The following is a 20,550-nucleotide window of genomic DNA, read 5'->3' on the forward strand; positions in this document are numbered from 1 at the left end:
TTGTACTTTTGTATCTAGAGTAGCACTTACTTGATATAATATTGACTTTCTGCTAACATTGTAAGACATAACTCCCATCACCTGACTCAATTCTGTTTAGCTGACATCTAACCTGAATAAATATGAATGATGCTATTTGCAGACAAAATCTCACAAGTATGTCAGTTTAGGAGCAAGTTACCTCATCTATTTTGCCCTAAGCAAGGCTGCTGAACAAGAAACCGCATACATATTAAGTAGAAAGCAGTATACATTTGCTTTACTGCCCTTATTGCCAGATTGACCCAAACATACCATATTTGTGCCTAATTCTCTGCTATTACTGCTGCATCTTTAAGACTTCTTAGTTATGCTATTTAGGATTTTACATAACATTTTATTGTGCTAACATAATATGTACCGTGAGCTAAAGAAAAAACCCAACCCTGAAGTATAGAAGCCTTTATTATTGTTATAAATTAGATTTACTAGGTTATTGGCTTGTTCTTTCTAGAATAATTAATCTAGGGAGATCAATTGCAGAAGAAGATAGAGCTTCTGCATCCGGTCATCCTAATTATTCCTGATTGCATGTTTACTTCCAGCTTATCCATGGGACGGATCATGTTTAAAATCTATGCCTTTGGACCTGAAGCAATTTGAAAAAGTGGATGCATATGCAAAAAAGGTAAATAAATTCTGAAAGTAATAACAGCATGCCTCAAATAGAGTTGCTACCCTTTTTAGATATAACCCATGGCCTTGGACATATTAGTGTTTACTGCATTACATAGATTCTAGTGTTAATTATTTCCAGCAACATTATGGAATTCATGTGGAGTCTAGTTATTTAGTTTTTCTAGCTATTTTAAATTATGCTGATGTAGTTATGCTGACGAATTGCTTTATATACAATATATTATTATTTCAATAATTATGTTGTATGTCCAAATTACTAGCATGTTTGACAGTTCATCAAGATTTATAGAGCTGCTAATAGCTAAGCTGATAATCCAGATACGTAGTGAATTAAAAACTGCACAATAGTGTTGATTTAATACATACTCTCTCACGCACAGACACAAGTACTGTTTTGGAGAAAGATGGAAGTAAATTGAACTGCATCAGAAATTCATAATATTTGGATCCTGGGAATTATATCTGATTTGTAGAAAATAGGTGCTGCAACTATCAGACTTATGACAAATTATAAAGTTTGCTAAATTTTGATGGCTGCAATCTATTGCTTCAGACAAGTTCGACTTGAACAGAATATATTTTAGTGATGATGAACCTTTTAGGCACTGAGTGCTCAAACCTGAAGGCGTGTGTCCCCTGGAAATCCAAACCAGCTGGCTGGCGGGACGCAGGGCATCTTAACACCCGCAGCTCTGCAAGTCTTTTTCTCCCATGAGCTTCTGTTTCGTCGTTTGCAGAGAAAGTTCTGTTTCCCTGCAAACGATGGGGTGAAACACCATGGAGAAACGTGGTAGACCTGAGCTGAGTCAACAGTGCACGTGTCCACAGAGAGGACTGCGTGTCTCCTCTGGCATGTGTGCCATAAGTTTGCCATCACGGAAATATAGTATACAAGTGATCCATCTGAGAGTTTTATTGTATCTGTATTTGTGCATCTGTATTGTATCTTCTATTGTATACTGACCTCATTCTTTCACAATTATGTTAAGGAAGCCATTTTCTCTTCTTGAAGAAAAATCAAAACTTATTCTAGTTCAAAATGGTAGCCTAATGGAAGTTGTATTTTCATTGAGAAAAACTGCTCAAAAAACACATGATATGCATACTACCTTGAGTGGTCCAGTTGCTTTAGAAGTGTGAGGCAGACAGAATAAATGTTTCATTGATGGATCCTGGCAAACGTTGCCGTCTGATGCTATCTAAATGGGTAATCTTTTCCTATAAAAGTGAGCAAAAAGCATGCATAAGAACTGAAGTCCAGCATGTTTTAAATAGATCAGGTTAAGAAAGGGATTTTTGAAATATACGAGTTCAGATCTAATTAGGTAAAACATCAACCATTTCCCAATCATATTGCTAAATTTTAGAAATGCAAGAAACTATTAAAACAAGCTAAAATTATTTTCCCATCTATCCTTGCGTAGACTCTGTTGACCATCAGCAAGTCTCCAATTTCTACTAGCTTGAAACTGGAAGGCTAAAGAACACCGTATATCAGCCTTATCTGTTAGCAGTACACAGTAGGAAATTTCCCTTGTCTCCAACCTCTTAGCTGAAAACTTAAACATTTGCCTTTGTGTCATATATTCTGTCATTTTGTTAAGGTATTTTCCCAAGACATTTTTCTGATCTTCCTCCTTAAGAATTATCAAATTTGCATCCATTTTTATCATTAAAGTCACAAGACTATAAAAGCTTTTGAAGAAACATTTCAAATTTATAGAACACATTTTGTTTTCTTCTAAATTCCTTAGAGGTCTCACTTTGAGGGACCCTCAGGATTTATTACCACTTTTGCAAAAAAAAAATCACATTGATAACTCAATACAAGTTGATAAATATTTATTACAAATACATTCACAACCCAAGATAGATGCCAATAAAAGATAATATTTGTAGCTTGAAATCAGGAGTTCTTGATGCTCTCTGAGCTTGGTTGTTTTCTTGCAGACATTCTTGCACACAATGAAATATCTCCCAGAAAACAACCAAGCTCGGAGAGCACGACTCCTAACAATGAGATATTTATCACCAATGAAGGTGAAAATACACCAGGATAATCTTGCAGGATCCAATCTGGGTCAGTCATCAGGACCAGATTCTGAGCTTTCAGACTCATTTTGGAGCCCATCTTCAGGGAACACCTCTCTAGCAGTGTGTGTGCTGTTCTGAGTGTGGTATTTATATGGTGGCTTCTTAGATGTTGATTGGGGTGTTGATGTCTGGTTATTAAGTCATTGGCTGTCACTTGCTTGTGCTGCCCAGACCTCACCTTGATAAGTACTTGATAAAATGGTGGTAAATCAGCACTCCTGTTGACTGATGAGGGGCCTGTTTCTCAGGCTTCAATCACTTCCCTGGCTGTTTTGGGCCTGCTCATCCAACAATCTTAGTAGTTGCAAAATTTGATATAAGTCATTGCAGCATGAGGCTACCAATGAGATTAAGTCTCTGCATCTGACTGCTCACTTGTGTTCTTGAAATCTGGAGGTTAACTTCTTCCCTATCTGTCCTATATAGTCACGGGATGAATCCATGCACGGGATTCATTAGCTTATATTGGAAGAATTTCTCACCTCTGAATGATCTTTACAATGCATAGTTTGTCCTCATATGGTAGCCTCTGGGCGGTGTGCAATGCCCACTTGCAGATCTCAGAAGTTGTGTTCTACAGCTTCTAAAATGTTTATAATGTATGGCAAAAAAACATGTTCCTTTCTCTTCGCAGTTACGCAGACATCTTGTAATAAATAATTGTAGGTTCCTATTCTGCTTACCTGACCCAGATTGGCTCCATTGGCTCTATCCACTTCTGATTATGCAGCTTCCAAATTTTTAGAATATAGTCTTAATCAGCCAATAGAGAAAATTACAGATAAATAAAATCTCTGCTTTGGCCTGACAACTGAGCAATTCTGGTTTTCAATAAGGATACATTGTGAAAGAAAATAATTGAATTGTAATCAGTTATAGCTACTCATGCCTGAATAAACTGTACACATGTAACAGTAAAGTAATCCTTCGTAACAGTGCCTTTGAAACTTAAGTAGAGTATAGCAACACTAAGGGAAACACTGCTCTATCAATGTTTGATTACAATTACTCCTGTACAAATATATAAGCTTGCCCTTCCATTCCAATCACCCCTAAAATTATCCTAAACTGTGAACTTCTGTGGGTTTTTTTGACAGAAGGAAATCAATTGTATGATCAAATGTGCATCTGCAGCAGCACAGGGGAGGTATTTTGCCAACTGTTTCCCCAAAAAGGTCTAGAAAATAAAGGATTGAACTCAATTGCATCTTATTGTCAGGGAATGGATCTGACAAATAGAGATGCATGGACTTTCTGAACTGAGCATTAGGGAAAGAAAGCTGACTGACTGTTGGTTTCAAATTAAGACAATACCTTGCTATCCAATATCCTCAAATTACAGGTGGATGTCAAAAGCAGTGTGGAAGACTTAACACAAGTCTTGCTTTGTGTAGCACATACTGACCTGGAGAAAGTTAGGGCCATTTGGATATGGATATCCCACCACATAGGTAAGCAGTCTCTTTCTATGAAATGTGTGGGTAAGGCTCATTGTTTGCCTTGCATTTATGCCTCCTGTTCTGTTCTGACAGTCTAGAATGAGAATATATGACTGAAGGGGACCTAGTATAGTCTAGAACAAGGTTCTCAACACTTTTTTGCTCATGCCCCACTTTTGAGACCTGTGTATCTCTGACCTGTGTATCTCTGATTGTCTTGAGTTACTTTTTAAACTACACCGAATTTGATTGACCTATACTTCAAAGGTCTAAAGAGCACTGGAACCAGGACTGGTGGTTATTTACATATATCCATAAGTTTTGAAAAAGAGCCCAAGATATATAATTGAAATGCACAAATATGAGTGCTTCCTATTGCCTCTATCCTATCCTATACCCGTGATGGCAAACCTTTGGCATGCATGCCTGAAGTGGCACACAGAGCCATGTTGCCTGGGACATGCAGCGTCACCCGTTCATTTTCCGGGTTTTGCATGCACGTGTGACAATCAGCTGGACTTCATGCATGTGGCAGTGCCAGAAACTAGAAGAGCCAGGCCGATTATTGCATGCACATGCACGCCAGAAACCTGGAGGTCTAGCTGGCTGGTGTGCATGTGCACACCAGAAACTGGAAGTTCATTTTTGGGCATGCACATGCATCCTGGGCAGCTCCTCTTCCAGGTTGCAGCCCAGACTAGTGCGCACGCTCCTTTTCGGCACTTGGTGCCAAAACGGTTCGCCATCACTGTCCTACACTATAGTTTTTGACTTACAACCATTTGTTTAGAGACTATTTGGAATTACAACAGCACTGAAAAAAGTGACTTATGACTGGTGGTCACACTTATAACTGCAGTATCCTCATGGGCATATGATCAAAATTCAGGCACTTAACAACTGGCACGTGTTTCCAATGGCTGCCGCATCCTAGGCTCACATAAGTACCATTTGTGACTTCCCCAGCTAGCTCCAACAAGCAAAGTCAATGGAGAAGCCAGATTTGCTTAATGGCCATGTGAGTCACTTAACAACTGCAGTGATCCATTTAACAACTGTGACAAAAAGATCATAAATTCAGGCACAATTCACGTAACCATCACCTTGTTTAATAACAGAAATTCTGGCCCGAATTGTGGCTTGCCATACTGCCGGCTGGGGAAAACGTGTCTGCAATTTTTCTAAGCAGCCTGCTTTCCCAAAGGCTCCTCATAGTTACTGTTGATATTTATTGTAAACTATATTGTAATTTTCAATCATTTATGCTGCTGAAATTAGCACACAGAATGAGATGAGAGAAATATGATAATTTGATCACATGCCTAGTAGTTGAATGGCCCTCTCAGAAACTTACTGTGGCCCCCTATAAATGCAGCATGATCCTGGAAGGGAGAAGTCCTATGGCTCATGTTGCAAACTACTGATTTAGATAATCTCCCTTCTGGGGAAAATTATAGCTATTATCATTCACAGGAAATATCTTATTTCAGACGCTTTTCCAAGAATTGCCTATCATCAGGAAACATATATAAAGTATTGCTTTTCTTGGATATCCTGGCTTCCTTCTTTCAGCTATTATATTTGTTTTGCAAAAGTGACGAACAACTATTTTTTTCAGGAAAATATTTGGAACAATGAGTTATGAAAAAAATGCATACAAAAAGCATATGTGTAAACTAAGTTGAGCTGGAAACTTAAATAAAACTTATTTGATCAGAATTAAAGGTATCATTTAGTATTATAGAAAGGTTGAAAAACTGGTAATCTAGGAACTTTGTAACTCCTAGATTATTTTAGATTGTTATTAAATGTTTACTTGCTAACAATTAATTAACCATAAATAATGATAATGAAATGCTAATGGATACAACGTAATGATATATACATGTATTGACAATTTAGTAAAAGAAATTTGGATATAAATTGTAAATTGTGACTTGGGAAAAAGACGTATAAATTTTATTAACAAATTTTCATTTAGATCTTGTTATAAAGGTGTAAGGTTTTTTGGGAGCGTGGGCTGATGAGAGGAGATGGGGCATAAATAGTAAATGATTTTTAGCCAATTATAATAACAACAAAGAAATGTTAAAGGTCATTATTTAACAATATATACATGCTATGGTATTGGCTAAAGTAACTTAGATATAAATTTTAGTCAGTGAGTTGGAAAAAAAGTGGGGGGGAAAGGCTTAGAAACTTTATTGACTTTTACTTAAAAGATGCTATAAAGGTGTAATGTTATTGGAGGATTTTTTTGAAATAGCTAATGAATGCCATTATGTGGTTGTGTCTTTAAGTATGAATGATTTGAGGTAAAAGCATGTTCAAATAATTGTAGTCAAATGAGAATTGTGGTACATGATAGTAAGATATACAAATATTTTTGACTTAAAGTGTATAATCTAATATGAACTATAAGTAATGACTGTGGAAGAAATGCACAAAAGTTATCTATAACCAATTGACACGCTTTCTACAAGATGTAATGAAGGATGATTCTTTTTTGCGTGTTTTTGTTCAATTAAAATAAAAAAAAACTTTCAAAAAAGAAAAGAAAACCTGGAAATTAAGCTTGTACATTTTAGCTTTTTATCCACCCACTGTTTAAGGTAGGCCTACATGAGCTACCTTGGAACAAGTACTAATTGGTAGTTCTAGAATACAGAAACTTTTGTAACTTCACATTGCTTGTTTTATGTATTACTTATTCCATTGTTCCTCCAGAATATGATGTTGCAGGTTACTTCAATAAAGAGAATCGGCTTTGCAATCCCCAAGATGTCCTCCAGAATAGAAAGGGCGTTTGTGCAGCATATGCTAACCTCTTTGAAGAAATGTGCAGGTACATGGTTCCGAAATGTTTGGCCATATTCAGTTGCTTAATCATCTATGTATCTATTCCATCTCCATTTGCACATTGTAGGAATCTGAAATATCATTTTGAACCTGTGTTGTTGAATGGCAAGAAGTCCTAAAAAGGTTAATTTTGCTTATCATTCTTCCCCATTATAATTTATTTTGCACCATCTGCTGAAACTCACATTGTGTTAACATAATGGCAGATGTGAATATGGGGATAATTAAGTTAGAAGAGGTACTGTGTTTTTCTTGATATTGGAAGGACAGGGGGGAAAAGTCTGAAGGCTATGGAATAGGGTTGCATGCAAGAAAAGAATTGTGAATCCGCATCCATTTTATGTGTAAGGGCATGTTAGTGTATTAAGGAAGAGACCAATCTAATTATTTTATTTTATAAAATCTAATTGATGGAAGCTCACCTATTTTGACGTTAGAGATAACTGGAAGTAACTTGAAGCTCTCTATTTCTGTACTGTCATCAGATTCTTAGTTTAATTTTTTTTCAATTATTTTTTTATTTTTTATATTCTTTATGCATATCAGTGCATGAATAGTGTGGTAACTGGGTAATATACATTTCAATGCACATAAACATAGTCTTATTATTCTTAAATATTACATTTCATTTCCATTATTTCATATTATTTATACATGTCTTTTATTATCATCTCATTTCTAAACCATCTTTCTGTCCTTTTGTATATCTTAACATATTAATATATTATTATTATTCCGCACTATTTTTTATTCCTAACTTTTTCCCCCTTTGATATCGCTATAATATCCAAAGACATGTTTTCCACCTATTTTGTTGTTCATATTTCCTTAGTTAAATCAAAGTTTCATCCTTCATTCTTCCATTATTCAATATCTCCTTATACAGTTTTGGTATCAATCACAATCATTTATACATTTAAGGTATTTCTATTCATATTCTTTCCAGTTCTTCAATCCATATGATTCTACTATGAATACACATGTTTAGATTAATATATGTTTATATATATTTTCTAATCACCATTGTTAATTTCTAACCTTCCACTGTTCATATTTTTCCCCTCCTTTTTTAGTTCCTTCATCACTATTCATTTTAGCAACATCTCCTCATTATCTCCTTTTTGCTGATTTCTCTCTGCTTTCCTCTCTGTTTCTTCTGATGGCTTCATTCTTTCTTCCTTGTCCTGATCATTGTCAGTTGTTCTTTGTATACAATTTCCCAACTTTTGGTCTATGTTAGGGATGTAATCCTAGTCTTGGGTTGGCAGTGTGTGTGTGTGTGTGTGTGTGTGTGTATAAAAGCCATGATTGAAATAATGTATCTGTCACTTTAAATGCTCAAGTGAGATGCGATTGGATGCTGTTGCTTTAATCAGCCATAAGAGGGAGTAGGAACTACTACTGTTTGTTCCTGGTTGTTCCTGTATGTTATCCGTGCTTGTTATTGGAGTTGAATACTGTATATTGGATGGTGGCTACTCTGTATGTTAGGTACCTGTTCTAACCCCCCCTCCATCCGGTGAGTAACGCCGTCACAAGCTTACTGTTAGCCACACTCTATTCACAGTAATTACTCACAGGCAAGACGTTGGCAGCAACCCAGACTCCCACAGATAAAGAGATACAATACACACAAGAGCTTCTCCAGCTTGGTATGAATGGTTGTGTCCTGCAAAAGGTCTCCTCCCAAAATCTCTTCTTATATACTCTCTTGGGAGGAGCCAAGCCACAACCACCTGGGCTTGATTATCTCTTATGAGTCTGTCTCCATAATAGCTGCCTCCATTTCTCCGCCCTTCTCTGCATCAGGGACAAACTCCCTTTGATCTTCACCACTGCTCCATGCCTCAGGCACCTCCTGGTGGCCAACCAGCCTCTCTGGTCCCTGCTCAGAGTCTGAATCCTGCACAGGGATGATGATGACGCCAAGAAGATAGCGAAGTTTCACCGTGCCAATGAACGTGTATCATTGGGCTAACATAAGCTGACCAACAACTGGTTCATATTAGTGGTGAAGATTCAGCTGCGAGGTGTTGGGGTACTTTAAAGAGGATTTATGTACGTGACACTGTGGGTGCGCATCTTTATATTACACGTAAACTGTTCAGAACACGGCTCCAGAAAGGTGGAGATATGTTAGCTTATTTGAACTTTATGAAAGCAGTTTTCCAGGAGCTACATGAAAAGGAGTTGATTTTTTCTAAGCTACACCAGGTCTACATTACTCTTTCTTCGCTGCATGAAAGCTATGATGAGTTTGTATCCTCTCTTGAAGTTCTAACATGACAGGACCTAACATTAACTGATGTGACTTCGCAACTGTTGGAAGAGTCAGGAAGAAGGGTGGAAAGAGAACAAATGAGAGAGAAACAACCTGAGAACATGGGTTTAGCTCCATCTGCATATACTGTTAAAAAATGTTTTGCTTGTGGTGCTAGGGGGCATATAGCTAGGTTCTGTAAAAAGGCAAAATCACAGAACACCAGAGAAACTAGGAAGAATACTAACCTTCATTTGGCTAAGACGGGAAATGCAACAGTAACCCATGATTTGTGGATAATTGATAGTGGAGCATCACTGTACATCACTAGAAATAGACGAAATTTCATCAAAATGTCCGCCAGCGGACAACATGTGTCTTTGGCGAACGGGTGGAAGCTAAAGGCATCTGGTAAAGGTACTGCACACTGTGCATGTGTAAAGGAACAGTTGTATATGTTATCTGTGCCAAGACTTAAGTTTCATTTACTTTCCGCAAGAGCTTTAACTTCGGCGGCTGTGATTGATAGTGTGACTATTCAGAGATTTTAGAGAGATTTTAGAGATTTTAATAAGACTTATAGGCCGCCCTTCTCCCTGAGGGGACTCAGGGCGGCTTACAATCACAAAGGGAAGGTTGTGCAGTAACAAGGCAAACAATAAGTGACTGATAATAAAATAGTAAACCACAACATTCGGGTGGGTAAATTGAAAACCTATCCCCAGGCCTGCTGGGAGAGCCAGGTCTTGAGGGCTGTGCGGAAGGTCTGGATGGTGGTGAGGGTACGAATCTCAACGGGGAGATCGTTCCACAGGGTCGGAGCTACAACAGAAAAGGCTCTCCTCCGTGTAGTCGCCAGTCGGCATTGACTGGCGGATGGAATCCGGAGGAGGCCCAGCCTGTGTGATCTAATCGGTCGGAGGGAGGTAATCGGCAGAAGGCGGTCTCTCAAGTATCCAGATCCACTACCATGGAGTGCTTTAAAGGTGGTCATCAGTACCCTGAAGCGCACCCGGAGACCAACAGGTAGCCAGTGCAGCTCGCGGAGGATGGGTGTAATGTGGGCGAACCGTGGTGCGCCCACTATCACTCGCGCGGCCGCATTCTGGACTAACTGCAGTCGCCGGGTGCTCTTCAAGGGCAACCCCATGTAGAGCCCATTGCATATTCCAGCCTAGAGATCACAAGGGCTCGAGTGACTGTTGCGAGAGCCTCCCGGTTCAGGTAGGGCCGTAACTGGCGGACCAGGCGAACCTGGGAAAATGCCCCCCTGGTCACAGCCGACAACTGGTGGTCGAGAGTCAGCTGTGGATCCAGGAGGACTCCTAAGTAACGGACCCTATCTGAGGGGTATAAAATTTGACCCCCCAGCCTGAGTGTTGGAATGTCGGCCAAATTATTGGGAGGAAAGCACAACAGCCACTCGGTCTTGTCCGGGTTGAGTACCAGTTTGTTAGCGCTCATCCAGCTCTTAACGGCCTCAAGACCTTGGTTCATCACGTCCACCGCTTCATTGAGTTGGCACGGGGCGGACAGATACAATTGTGTATCGTCCGCGTATTGGTGGTATTTTATCCCGTGCCTCCGAATGATCTCGCCCAGCGGTTTCATGTATATGTTAAATAGTAGGGGGGATAAGACCGAGCCCTGCGGCACCCCATATGTTAGGGGCCTCAGGGACGATCTCTGCCCCCCAACCAACACCGACTGCGACCTGTCCGAGAGGTAAGAGGAGAACCACTGCAAACAGTGCCTCCCACCCCCACCTCCCGCAGTCGTCGCAGAAGGATACCATGGTCGATGGTATCGAAAGCCGCTGAGAGGTCAAGGAGAACCAGGATGGACGCATGGCCTCCATCTCTGGCCCTCCAGAGATCATAGGTCAATGCGACCAAAGCGGTTTCTGTGCTGTAACCAGGTCTGAAGCCGGACTGGAAGGGGTCAAGATAACTAGCTTCCTCCAAGGCCCATTGAAGCTGGAAGGCCACCACCTTCTCAACAACCTTCCCGATAAAGGGGAGGTTGGAGACAGGACGATAGTTGTTTAAAATGGCTGGATCCAAGGATGGTTTCTTCAGGAGGGGTCTCACCACCGCCGTTTTAAGTACGGCGGGGAAGTGCCCCTCCCGAAGGGAGGCGGTCACAACCGCCTGGATCCAGCCATGTGTCACCTCCCTGCTGTTGGCAACCAGCCAGGAGGGACACGGGTCCAAAATACAGGTCCAAAATATTCAGTGACACATTCCTTGCTACCTTCTGCTACTCAACTCTAGTCTCCAAAAGGAGATATACTTAACAGTCTATATGATCAAATATTTTCTCAATGCTTTGAAAAAGCTCCATTCTCTTTAGGTTCCCCTCATTTCCATCTTGTGTTGCATCTGTATTTAGTTGATCTCTTTTTTAGTCCACTGTCCAGAGTTCATTAATTCGAAAAGCCAAATGTCTCATCAGTCCAAACAATATAATCAGTCCAAACAATTTAATCAGTCCAAACATTTAAATTCACGCCTCTTCAAATTATTTTATATGTTCAATAATATTTATTATGTTCAGGGGCTCTTAACTAAAGTCCTTAGTTAATAATCAAATCTCTAGTGGTCTTAGAGTAGGTCCAACAGATATTTCCAATTTTTTGAATAGTTATTTCCAAGCTTGCATATTTCCTTTTCGTCAGCAGATGGCACTCTCGCTTCTGTCTGCTTCAGCCTCTACGATATTGTTGAGGTTCCAATTTCAATTATTTTAAATTATAAATCCAATTTTCTCACCCCGATCACACTCCATTTCTCTGCGCCAGCACAGGGGTCTAGGGCTGTTCTCCTCGTACCCTTCGCCACCCCTTTTTCGTCCCCAGGTTTCTGCTCCCCAGCCATTAAATTCGGACATTACGACACGGAGAGGTCGGAGCTGATCGCAGAGCTTGCAGATAAGGCTTCCAAAGGTGCCAGAAGTACAACTGGAAGTCAGATTCCTAGTTTAATATTGGACAAGGTTTTCTTCCAACACAGTATTCATTAGAAATAAACATATAATTAATAATGTCATCCAAGTCTGGAAATATATTTACAAAATATTTCATCAAGGCAAATATCTGGCATTAGGAAACAAATTATGAAATCTCATTTAAAAACCATTTTGATCAACTGAACTCTTGATAAAATTGAATTACCTGGAAGTTAAATAACTACTTAAAACAAAATGTGATTGAAGATGCATTTTGATGTATTAAAATAATTCTTACAGTCTATATAAATAACTCTAACATTTACAGGCTAACTGTTTAACTGTAGCAGTGGTGTTAACTAAGTAGATCTATATTCATATTTTACCAAACATTCATGTGCAGTCAGATCAAGCAAAAGCTGTCCGTCTCTCTCTCTCTCTCTCTCCTCTCTCTTCCCTCCCTCTCTCTCTCTCTCTCTCTCTCTCCCTCTCTCTCTCTCTCTCTCACACACACACACACACACACACACACACACACACACACACACGTTTTATGATTGTAAGCCACCTAGTTACCTTGTTGGTAAGAGGGCAGCCAATAAATTTAATACATAAATAAATAAATTCTTAAAAATCTCCAAAGCAGGGACATATTGGGGCACAAAATGCAGAAAAACCATAAAAGACAATTACATATTTTTCAACAGGTTGCACTTGCATGCCTACTTCTTACTCAATGCATTAATAACCTTTTCACAAGAAATAAAATTGTGTCTTAAATAGAACTTTCCTCTTAAATTGAGGCAGAATTGAGTTCTGCCCTCATTATTTTATTTTTAAAAAGGTGAAATAGAACTGCTCAACGTTTTTTTTCATACCAAACTTAGAAATGGCACTTGAAACTTTGTTCTTTCTGCATGTCGAAGTACTTGTAGTTCCACCCATCTCAAATAAGGAAAAGTGGAGTAGAGCATTGCTTGCTCTCTACTTGATCTTGGATACTATGACATTTGTTAGGTCAGCAGGATTCTAATTGGGTTCATTGTAGAACGTCATCCATAATGACCATAGAGTACTGACAACAGTATCATGCTTAATTGTAACCATGGTCTATAATTATAACTATAATTGATTATGGAACAAATTCGGTTAACACAAACAAATCTCTCTTCTTTTGGCCATCCATTATATAACAGTCAATGGAAAGCATTAACTTGTCCGATTTAGTAGAATTTAGGTGAAGGGTGTTAATGTCCAGACAGGAGAATACTCTTTTTCTCCCTAAGATTTGGTTTATCTATTACATTCCTGATGTTTAAAATCCTCTAGATTTTTAGCTTAAGTGCTGAATGAGGTCCAAGACATTGACATTGTGATGGTAGGGTCTTTGCTGAAACAGCTGCTGATTTGGCAGGCCTGCAAGACAACAGTTGGGAGGCAAAGAACAGTCGGGGACTATATAATTTTTCTGAAGAACCTGAGCCCAAGCCCTAGAAAGCAATTTACTGCCTTGTTCCAGTAATTGGTAATGCAAAAATAGCTGTGGAAAAATACAGGTTTTACAAGATACCATCAACTTCTATTGTTGACGTAAATATTATAAATTTCCTTCTCTAGCTCATTATAATACTGGTTTTGTTTTGTTTTGCAAAAATCGTTCAATTGCCTGTTTGCCATTTCAAACAGAAGATGCCCCAAATACCAGAACTTTGCTGACTCAGACAGCTGTCTAGATTGGCAATTCTACAATTGCTACAGCAAACGTTAATTGACTAAGGGCAATTCTAACTGTCAAACAAACTACCAGCTTGGCAAAGGAAAGTGGAAATGGGCAACAAATGTTTGTATCTCAGCAGTTTAATCCTAAATCAGTTATGACTCTAGGAGTGACCCAAAAGAAGATATTTTAGGAAAGAACCAGCCATCCAGCCAACCAACCAAGTGACCATTTGCTTCTTTCGTTGATTATACACTTATCTTGTCTTCAACTACATGATTTATCACTGCCAATTGTCTCATTTATCCCCTTGCCTTACTGAAATCTCTTGCACTTTCCACGGGCCTTTGTAGTTTTGTTTTCTCCTTTTTTGGTTGTTCTCGATTTCTTTTATTCAGCTGATGTAATCAAAACTGTCTAGAGCATTGAAGGGAAGGTCATGCCATTCATGTAATATCATTGTAATTTGTAGTATTTTCCAGGTTATTTCTATTCCCCTTTGAAACACAGGCTAACTTCTTATTTGCTTTTAAATCTCCGTGCATTGAGCAGATACTTTTACTGAACTGTCTGCAGTGATTGTATCTGTCGGAATTATTTCCAATTGTTTCTTTCAATCTATGTTGTTGCAAATTTAATTTCATCTACCATCACACTGCTCAAGCTACTGGCTTTGTTAAGAGCTGAGGGAATTATTCCCATCCCTTTGCCAGACACCGGTTTCTTACTGATGAATGTTTAACGGAAAAAAAGACAAAACTTAGGTTAGGTCAATTCTACACATTGGGTCCTTCCAGACTGTGTCATTCTTTGGCTTTCCATCTTGCTCCTCCATTAATCAGTCAATATTTCCTGGACACAAAACATACACAATTCAGTGTGGGATTGTTGGAGATTTTTGTTTGCCCTTTGATTTATGTTTATTTTTTTGTGAGTCTATACATCTTTGACTTTCTTCAGATCATTCTGTCTCTGCAGACTATAACAGGGACCAGCTTTGAATGGATAGATCAGATACATCAGAAACATAGCAGCCATATTCTGCTTCAGCTGTACCATCCATAATACTTGCAAAGATAGCCCCAGGGAAGCACATTATAATGACATAACCGGGATATGGCATGTCAAAATGAATATATTGTATTTATTTTAAAATGTGAAGTGCATCTTTGCATACTGCACTTGAATTCTTTTACTACGTAGAAAATTGTTACAATGGAAAAGATTTATAAGATATTAGTGATCAATATGTAAAGTAACTAGGTCATTTTTTGCTCATGCCTTTAACAGATTCATGGACTACTTTTCCCCCCCTTAAAAACAAAACAAAAGAAACAAACACAACTTGATGTCAACCATTAATTTTCACATATGCAAACGTTTAGGAGCAATTGGAATGATGTGTCACAAAATAGTGCCAAACTTCTTGAAACAGTAAACGTATCTCCCTGTAGCAACATTCTATGTACCCAATAACAACATGCATTATTGTAACAACAACAATAATGCAAAAAAGGAGCCATCTTCTTGGAATACTGCATGCAAATTAACAATGATTGTAAAGAATGTCATTTTTTCAAGATGCACATCTTTAGTTCCCGGGGACTCATTCTTATCTTCCCTCAGAATTGCAGGGGTGCACTGCATGAACTTATCTGGTTATTCTAAGGGTACAGCTACAAAATCGGACAGACCTTTAAAGGAGGAGACCACCATGCCTGGAATGCAGTTTACCTTGATGAACAGTGGCATTTGGTGGACAGCACTTGGGGGAGCGGCACAGTTGATGAACGTTGCAGCAAGTTTACCTTCATGTGTGTCTTTGATTCTGGTATGGTGCTGGGGGTGAGGATGGGGTGAGGGCAGGGAGTAATTGCATACATTACCAATAACATTATGACCCCTCTCTTTTTATTCTAGTTACAATGAATTTTATTTCCTCACCCACCCTGCACTCTTTATTAATGATCATTTCCCAGAAAACAACAACTGGCAGCTACTCAAACCAACCATGGCATTAAAACAGTTTGAAACTAACCTGCTGTATGGCAAAGAGTTTTACAAGATGGGAATGCTGGTGGCCCATCCAGAAACACCTATTATTCAGACAGGTACAATCATACAGTTTCTTGCACATGCCAGTATTTATTATTAGATACATTTCTATCTTTTGGAAGGAAACATTACAGCAACATTTAAAACTTAGGGCGATTTAATTAATTTTAAAATATTAGCTTGGTAGAACTAACCTGTGGATCTCAAATTTTTACAGTTGTACTCACTTTTGCACTTATGCCAAGTATAATTTATGACCAAATCAAAATGCCACTACATATTAGTCTGAGGGGTCCCTAGAATTTTTTGTATATTTCCATTTAAAAAAAAAACACAAAAAAAAAAGAAAGGTTAAGAATACAAATGACTTATAGGTGCAGGTTAATAAGCCTGATATATAAATAAACATAAATAAATATTAGTTCATAGGTTTTCTGATGTTTTCAGCTGTCCCTTCGGTGTCAATTAGCAGTTTAACTAGTCCAGGGGTGTCAAACCTAATCATATTACAGACCATATTGTGACGTATTTGAGGGGGGGGTTGCCCTTGCGGGGCCAGGGTGGCCATGGCTTGCACAGGCCAGATCCAGTCCACAGGCTGTATGTTTGACATGCCTAACTAAAACATTTTCATTTTAGAATTCTAGCTTTAGAACTCTTAACTCTCTTTGAAATCCAACAGTGAAAGAGCAGGCAGAACTAGAAGTAATAAAAACCACATATGCTTTTATCTTGCCTCAGAAGAATGAGCAATTCTATTACGCTAGCAATAGAATAAAAACAAACAAGTCCCCAAACTGAAATCTCCCTACCTGCAATCCTGAGGCTGTTTTATTCTGAATTTGGATATGACAGAGGTTTTAAACCATTTCTAACCACAATATTCAACTACAATGTACTCCTTTTCATTGCCAAAGTGACTGACAGCAAAGCTGAGTTCAGGTCACTTTCTACAAGCTTTTTGATTGATTTGTGTTTCTCAATAAGAAGACATATTCTAACTAGCTTTCTTTATTTGCATGTTACAGTAAATGGAAAAGTCACAATAGAAGTGGAAAGCCGTTCTCCAGTGCTGTTCATGTCTAAACTGAAAGGGGCAAAAGAATACAACCTGATGACTTTGAAGAACAATGGGATGAAACTGGAACTGTACCCACAGGAGAAGGGGAGTCATAAACTCCAAATCTTTGCCAAACTGCCTGAAGGCCCTGAAGATGTTTACAAGTTCATCCTAGAATACAAGATTGAGTGCAGTTCTATAGACAGGAATGTTTGTTTCCCAAAGAAACTTGACCAACCAGTTGGGCCCAACTGGTTCACAGAGAAACAAGGAATCATCAGACCTTCCCAGAAAGGTCCAGTTATTCATACTAATGATGGCTGCTGCAACCTCAGCTTCATCCTGAATAAAGACTTGGACATTTTAGCCTTATTGGAGTCAGACAAAGTAAGCTTCAGTGAAGATGCAAGACGACGACATATCTTACAACAACAACAAGGAAACCAAATAAACTTTAAGATCCATCTTCCACATGCTGGGAATTTTGCTTTCCGAATTTTTGCTAAGAAAAAGTCAGATCCTGGTAATTATGGCTATATCTTTAATTACCTCATCTGTTGTCCAAACACTGATGTCAAATGGCCAATGTTCCCCCTGAAATATAGTACGTGGGCAGAAGGCTATGAATTAGTGGAACCTTTGGCTGCATTTCTACCAGCCAATTGCAACATTCAGTTCAAACTTAAACTTCACAGCATTGCCGAAGCATTTGTTCAATGTAAAAAACATTGTCCCTTGTCTCTTAGTGAGGATGGCTACTGGGAGGGATCCTGCAGTACTTCTGGCTGCAGAGAGATATATGTGAATGTGGTGGAGAATGCAAACAACAAATCGTACATACCTGTTTTGAAATATGAAGTAGAATCACAGTAATAGGCCACTTGAACGTTTCCATCTGCCCATATGCACAATATATGATCTAACTATAATCCATTTCACTCTGAAAAATGTATTTCATGCTGTTGGGTGACAAACTCATGCTACTGAAGCAGCAAATTAATTTAACTTGATCAACCCCCATCCTTTGAGACTTTTCACTGATGTTATATGATGCATGAGGTTTATACAAAATGTAACTTAAAAACCAAGCAAAACTTTTCCATAAATAATTTCAACATTACAAAATTATTTAGGTAGCTAGCATATAAAAAGCAATTATATCTTCTCACCCATCTTGCCATAATTTTGAGATGAGACCACTGATTCGGAAAGGATATGTTCAACATTCACATATAACAAAAGAAGACTGTAGAATTTATGTTGGGCCAAAAAGAGAAAAAGACCCACATTTTTGACTGTCAATACAAAAGTGGCTACAGAATTGGAAGAAACATGAAGAAACATGCTTTTACAAGAGTATAATGTAAGGTTTCTTCTGTGCACTTCATTGTCTTACAAATAGAAATACTGAAAAGTTTTACTAGACCTTAAATGCAATTAAATGCTCATTTTTATTCACTGGGCTAGAGTATATAGTGAATGTTTTTAATAAGAATCACTTATTTCTATATAATTTATATAAAAACTTATTTACTTTGGGAAATGCTTCTTCACGAAATACCATATTTTTCGGAGTATAAGATGCACCTTTTTCCCTCAAAAAAGAGGCTGAAAATCTGGGTGTGTCTTATACACTGAATACAGCATTTTTTTGCCTCCCTAAACCCTGCCCCCTTCATCAAAATGGCTGTGCAGAACCTTTCAGAGAGCTCGCTCCTGGAGGCTGGGGAAGGCAGTAATGAGTGAAAAACGGGCTATTTTTTGCTCAGGTTTCTTCCCCCCCCCCACCCGCCAGCCTCCAGGAATACTCTATAAACCTCCTAAAGGCTATGCATGTAATTTTTTTGAGAAAAAAACGGGCCCGTTTTGGGGAAAAACTGGCCATTTTTTGCTCGTCTTGGGGGGGATCTGCCAGGAACACTCTGTAAGCCTCCTAAAGGCAATTCATTCCTTTTTTTAAAAAAATGGGCCCGTTATTGCAAAAAATGGGCCATTTTTGGGACGTTTGCAGAGTGCAAACTTTTTTTAAAAAAATTGCCTCTTCAAAATCTTGGTGCATCTTATACTCCAGTACGTTTTATACCCCGAAAAATACAGTACACACTGAAGTACCTCAGGATAACATAAGACAAACTAGATCAGGAGTCCCCAGCCTGTGGGCCATGAGGGGTCTTCAACTGGGCCATGGAAATGTACATGTGCATTATCATATGTATGAGCAGCGGCAGGTGCACATGCATGCTGCTCGCTCCAATTGAGCTGCGCACGCACTATGCTTGCCAGCCACTCATACGAACCATCCCTTCTCATCCTCTCCAGTCTGCAAAGCCGGAAATGCTGGGGAACTCTGAACTAGATTACTACATAATGAAATACAATAAGTTATTATTGAAACTGGTGCTCTCTTTATAGAAATCCTTTTTTAATCTATGGTTTTGCTGAATTAAAAAAAAATTCAACAAAAGTTAACTATTATTCAATCTCTTGTACTTTCAAACTGACCACATTTTGCAGATTTTTTTTTTTTTTTTTAAAAGTTTGTCTATGGTGCAGAAGCTTATTTAAAATGATCCTGGAGATTGAAATTTTGTATCATTAATAAATTTTTGATTGTTTCATACATAGAGAACTGTATAAGTTCCTTGTCTCACCCAGAAAATATTAGCAATTCATTTTACAAATGCTGCTTGTCTTACTACTGTTTTATTACAGTTGTGCAGAACTGTAGATTCACACAAAAACCTCTTGTCAAATAAACAATTTTCCTGCTTTGTTACTTAGGTATCATTAACATACATTAAAGTATTTAAACAGACATATTTCAAGTGATGAAAGCCAGTAGACCCATTTGTAGTTCACATTCTTCAGATTCAGGGAAAAGCCAAACAATCATTGCCATGGAAAAATAGCATCACTTGTTTTCAAACCGGTTCTCACTACTAACTATTAACAAGGATTTCCTGACCTGGCATTTTTCCTTCAATTTGAGCTATTTAAAAAGCAAAGAATTTGTGCTATGTAGAAATTCTGGGGCTTATCTTAAAATGCATTTGGAAGACACCAGTCAGGAAAGGGTTTTTAAAAAAAAACTATAATGCTTGGTGCATAATCATAGAAAGTAGTCCAGGAAAATAGCACAGCAGCCTAACTTTGAAGAGTAATAAAACCCTATGTAGAAATAACAAATGCAATTTGAAACGCATTATATGAGGGTGACAGTATTCAAGATAGGCAACATTCATCTATCAGAATCTTAGTTTCAAAAAAAATACTTCAAAAAAGTCCTACAGAAAATCTTTCCAGAGGGGTTCATTGTGAAGATTTTGGCTCTTTGCCAATGATTTTGTGTAAATGAAGTAGGGAAAGCATACAAAGAATTCCTAGAATTTTTTACAACCCCATTAACAATGGTGGCCACAGGAGATGCTTTTGTTTTTTTATC

At 38.4% G+C, this 20,550-nt stretch overlaps 1 protein-coding gene across 1 annotated transcript in view; it reads left to right on the forward strand.

Moving 5' to 3' along the window:
• The window catches only part of KY (kyphoscoliosis peptidase), a 66,737-nt gene extending 48,033 nt beyond the window's left edge, over positions 1–18,704 (forward strand). Inside the window, 7 exon segments of the mRNA XM_032225765.1 lie at positions 585–667; positions 4,115–4,223; positions 6,939–7,056; positions 15,620–15,657; positions 15,660–15,807; positions 15,914–16,104; positions 17,077–18,704. Of these exon segments, the coding sequence (XP_032081656.1) occupies positions 585–667; positions 4,115–4,223; positions 6,939–7,056; positions 15,620–15,657; positions 15,660–15,807; positions 15,914–16,104; positions 17,077–17,981 (1,592 nt within the window). The 3' untranslated portion in view covers positions 17,982–18,704.
• The last annotated feature ends 1,846 nt before the right edge of the window (positions 18,705–20,550 follow it).

Source organism: Thamnophis elegans, chromosome 10 (genome assembly GCF_009769535.1).
Source record: "Thamnophis elegans isolate rThaEle1 chromosome 10, rThaEle1.pri, whole genome shotgun sequence".
NCBI classification, from domain to species: domain Eukaryota; kingdom Metazoa; phylum Chordata; class Lepidosauria; order Squamata; family Colubridae; genus Thamnophis; species Thamnophis elegans.